We start from the raw sequence: 5,089 nt of genomic DNA on the forward strand, positions 1-5,089 counted from the left end.
TCTTTTTTTTCTTTCTTTTCTGATTGCAACTCGGGCGGGATAAATTGTAAAATTGGCCAAAAGAAAAGGACGAGAACAAAAAAGAGAGTGGCCACCCCCACCTACTATTAAGAAAGCGTACTTGGTTAAAATTACTCAGTTGTCTTTTATTGAATAATCAACTCCTCCCTCGCACGCAATTCGAGAAATTTGGAATGTCTTTCTTACTTTTTCCCTTCAAATTTTTTTTTATAATGTTTTACTAACTAAACATTTTGCTTCAGTTATTTAAAAATTAGCAAAATGTTTGTTTAGTATTTCCTTTCAAAAGGAAGAATTTTGTTGCAATAATAAAACAAAGACAATAACCTCACCTCTTTTTTTTTTTTAATTTCGCCGTGCCATTAAGGTTAAGAATTTATACGTCGAATTATTTTTATAGTATTGTCCTAGGAACGCAAACTAATCGGACCGCACACGTAATGCACGCGTGAAAATTAGTACTTTTATAACGGAATTAATTTAGACCTTTTCAATTTCGGAGAAATTGATGTTCTTGTTTTATTATTCTTTTCTTTCTTGGTATGAATTTCCCTTCCCCACGAATAGAGAGAGGAGAAACAAAAGAGAGGAAACCGCCATTCGAGGGGGAGGCTTAATATAAAGAAAACGCAAGAATGAAACCCCCCCCCCACGCATTACTGTGTGCTTCTTCTCTTTCAATGTCACCTCGAGTTTCATAAGCTTCCGAAGCGCACCCTTTAAACGTTGCTTCCAAAGCCTTAAACCCTCTGCCGCTCTCTCTCTCTCTCTCTCTCTCTCCTCGCCGTGATCGCAATTCGGTCGCCGATCGCTCCGTTCTTGGACGACCCTCGTTTCCTTTCCCGTCCAAGAGGCCGGGGATTGCATCGTTCTTGAAGTTGTTTACGCTTCGACGGGTGGGTGGCCTTCTTGTTCTTGCTCTGCAGCTGCAGGGATCTTTTGCTGGGGGGGTTGGTTCTTTTTTATACACCGGTTTTTCCTTTTCTGGGGAGTCTTGTCGGGGTCGAGGATGGGCAGCTGGAGGGGACAGAAGGGTTATCCTCGTCATCAGGGCGCTCCGGGGACCAGATCGTTGGCAAGAAAGCCGCCGCTCGGTAATATTTTATTTTCTCTGTTCCTTTTTCTTTCCCTGTGATTGATTGTCTCCGCCTGTGTTGAGTGGTTCGTTGGTCATCGTTTCTCTTTTTTTTTTTTTTTTTCAATTCTTTGCCTGCAGTGATGTTTCTTTTGCCCCTGTTCGTGTCGGGTTCGTACTTGTAAAGGGCGTTTTCTCTTTTCTTTTTTCCGCCCCCTTTAATAATCTTGCTCGCCCTTTGGAGATATATTGGTCTGGTGGCAGTTGGATGGCTTCTGTTTGCAGAGGGGATCGTGTTTTTTTACGGTGGTTGGGTGTCTCTTTTTGGTGAATGAGAGATTAATTTCAATGTGTTGGAGTTTGAAGCTGAGAGCTGTGTGACTGAGCCGATTGCGGACTGGATGTTATGAGTTGCTTGAGATTGATTGTCGGTTAGTTTGATTGTGTGGAGTTTGGCATTGGATGTAGCTTGATTGTTATACTGCCTTGCAGTTGGGTCTTACTTGGGATGATTCGGGCTGTTTGTTTCGGATTTAGCATTGTTATATAGGGAAAGAGGTGAATTGGCAATGAGTTTTTATCATCTGATGGTGTAGTGTGTCCATGCTCGTTAATTTGTTTTCATTACTAGAGGGTCTAATTTTTCCAGTGTGGATGATATTTTATCTGTGCTAGATTGGGTCATTGTTCGTACTAGATGTGCATAATCCAGTCACTTTCATTTTTTTTCCCTGACTTTTGTTTGGAAGTTTCGTCTTGAGTTGATGAACTAATGATGGTTTTGTTCATTTACAGGCAGTTGGCAGCCAACCGTGCCATCTTGGGAGAAGAAATTCTGCAAATCGGTTGGCTCAGTTTCCTGGCACAGGCTCTTGGATGCGAAGAAGTACTTGCACATACATGACAAAGTAGTTAAATGGAACGACTCAGCAGTTGAGGAGGCGTTTCACAACGCAAAGGAAAGGTATTGGGCAGAAATCAATGGGCTTCCATGTAGCATCTCTTTGCCTGATCCAAATATCCATATAGACGAAGTAGATTGGGAATCCGAAACGGACCCTGAACTGCTTTTGGACTTGGAGCGAGGACCTGAGGCTTTCTATGGCAGTAATAGTGGTCAAACGGTTATCTTTGGCAATGTCTTAGCTGATCCAGCCTTTGCATGTGATGGATGGGGAGATGTCGAAGAGGAATGGCCAAAGGATGAGGCATCTTGGAAGGTCATTGATGATTGTGTGGGTGGGGAAAATGTTTATGGAGCTGATCCTGTGGAGCAAGTCGCAGCTGATGCTGATGCTCTTTGGGGATTGAAGCAGGGCCATTTTCAGGACTGGAATCAGGGGGTTGGTACACAAGAGGATTTTAATGTGAAAGACAAAGACAGGACCGTCAACAATTGGGACACCTGGGATTGGGATAAGATGAATGGAGAAGTCGAACCTGCAGGGTGCGAAAATACACATGGAGTTGATTCTGCGGATCGAGTTGCAGCTGATCGTGACCCTTTTTGGGGTTCGAAGCAGGACTGTTCTCAGGGGTGGACTCAGGTGGTCAGTGCTCAAGAAAATCGTGATGTAAAAGATTATCATAAGTTGGAGAACGGCGGTGATAGAATTGGTAATAACTGGGACTCAGGGGATTGGCACAACGTGAATAGAGAACTCAAACACATTGGGTGCGGAAAGACGTATGGATCTGATCCTGTGGAGCGAATCGCAGCTGATGGGGACCCTATTTGGGTTTCAAAGCAGACCCATTCTCAGGAGTGGGATCAGTGGGTTAGTACTCAAGATAACAGGCAATTCATAGCCTGTGACAATTGGGATACATGGGACTGGGATAAGATGAATAGAGAACACGAACCTGATAGACAATATATCCCGAGACACAAGCGCGCAGGATTTGGCAGGAATGACAAGCGAATGAGGTATGGATGGAACCCTGGGAAAGGGATGAAGCAGAATAATTTTGTGTATTGATATTTGTGCTGCAGTATGCGTCTTATAGTCTTTTATTCTTTGAGATCCATTACTCCTCTGTAACGTGGATAAACAGGGGTCAGGCAACCGTTTTTGTTTGCGATAATTAGCATTATTTTGTTGGGCTGTATATGTCATTCTGTGTATTTCGCATCAAGATTGTTAGGGCAGAGCCGAGTCTGTTTGGCGGTACCTAAGTAATTCATGTTGTGTTCGCAATTTTGTCCGACTGGTCTAGAAGATTCTTCAAAGTCTAAGCGTTGATTACTTCCTATTGCCCTTTGTAGTTTCTTTGCTGTAATTCATCAATTATGAAGAATAAGCAAAGAGCAGTTACTACAGATCGAGTCCTGAAATAGAAATGCCATTCAATTCATTGGATCTCCTATTCTTTCTTCTTTTGTAATCTTGAATGTCTGCTACTTCTGTAGTCTCTATGCATTGAAGCATAAGGTATGAGCAAGTCGTCAGGCTGCTTCTGTCTTTGCGACGGCGATCCTTGTTGTGACTGCTGGTTGTTTGATGAGCGCCGCTGCTTCGGAACCGGCAGAAACATGTTTCCTCATAGAAATTCTAAATGAAGGAATGACACCGCTGCCCAATCAACTGAATGAGCCTCGCATTTGGTATTTTCAATAAGAAACACCTCAATGTATCCTATCAAACAATTCAAGTAAGAACGGCTCCACAAGAAGGGCCATCAAAAGTATCTCACCTGCTACTATAAATGAGCGCTTAGATCATCAGAGCAAACCGAGATACGTTGTATAGTTTGTCCAATGAATTAAGGTTGTTCCTCATTTTGAAAGATTTGTATATAATATTGACATAATCTTCCGTGTATGTTAATAATCTCTATTTAAAAACCGAAAAGCTATTTAGACAACTAACTTTGAAATTCGATATATAATAAGTTGTTAATTTACAAAAAGTTCTATATGACATTAAGGTATGCAATTTACAGGCATCAACACATATTCAGATGATTGTTCCAAAGTTTCCTGTACCTTTCATCCATCTATTAATGTATCCAATACTAAATTGAAATAAAAAAAAGTAATATAATTATGAAATTTGTACAAAATAAGTACCATGGCGGTTTGTATAGTTTGTTCACATATTAATTCGAGGACCAAAAATATCTGTATATTGGGAGTATAATAGCACCTTCACAATATGTTTACATGTTCAAAGATATTTATAATCTGCGATTGCAAACGAATTCTCATACCGTACATATTTATGTGAAATTGCTATAAATTCTAATCTTAATACGAATACATTATATTATATGAACATAATCAGGGATCAAGTGCGTACCTAGTACGCTCATACCATAGACAACTAAGTGATTCTCTCAATAATAACTGCCTTCATTGAAAAAAACATTAATGATATGAGACGGGCCAAATCCTAAAAAGATGCATAATCTTTTATCAAGATAAAGATATTCTCACTTTTTAAATGGTAAAAAGAAGAAGAAAATACGCATAGATTTTTACTGGATGGACAAAAATACCGAACATTGAGTTTTTCATCTATGCAAAATAAAGATATTCTCACTTTTTTAAATGGTAGAAGAAGAAGAAGATAATGCATGGACTTTTACTAGATGGACAAAAATACCGAACATTGAGTTTTTCATCGATGCAAATTGACAAGTTCACTCAAGATCGTCGATTTGGAACACTGTTTAATAGTAACAGTTATAATTTTCTTGGAGTCATAAAAGGCACTATATGCTATGTTTCCTAAGCAGTTGAAAAATAAGTAGAACAAGTTATTTTTCTTAGTGCACAATCATGGAAGCTGTACTTGAAATAAGGTCATTCAAAATGAAGTAAAACCAACGAAAATATATATGTTCTATGTGTTAAAAAAGCAAAATTATAAAGACAAAAATAAATCATAACTTAGTTGATGCACTAAACTGAATTATTTGCATAAAGTAAGTTTTAATCAAAGTTAAGAATAATTTTTTATTAAGACCCTACATCTTTAGTTTGTTAGCTCG

At 39.4% G+C, this 5,089-nt stretch overlaps 1 protein-coding gene across 1 annotated transcript; it reads left to right on the forward strand.

Annotated features, from left to right (window-relative positions):
• Positions 1-613: 613 nt before the first annotated feature.
• Positions 614-3,416, forward strand: LOC115678693 (uncharacterized). The gene is made up of 2 exons (XM_030602105.2): positions 614-1,115; positions 1,892-3,416. The coding sequence occupies exons 1-2, from the start codon at positions 1,031-1,033 to the stop codon at positions 3,073-3,075; spliced, it is 1,269 nt and encodes a 422-aa protein (XP_030457965.1). The 5' UTR covers positions 614-1,030; the 3' UTR covers positions 3,076-3,416.
• Positions 3,417-5,089: the final 1,673 nt, after the last annotated feature.

The sequence above is a fragment of the Syzygium oleosum genome, unplaced genomic scaffold (assembly GCF_021117445.2).
Source record: "Syzygium oleosum isolate NSW1041296 unplaced genomic scaffold, Sole_v2.1 Sole_v2.10, whole genome shotgun sequence".
Classification (NCBI taxonomy): Eukaryota; Viridiplantae; Streptophyta; class Magnoliopsida; order Myrtales; family Myrtaceae; genus Syzygium; species Syzygium oleosum.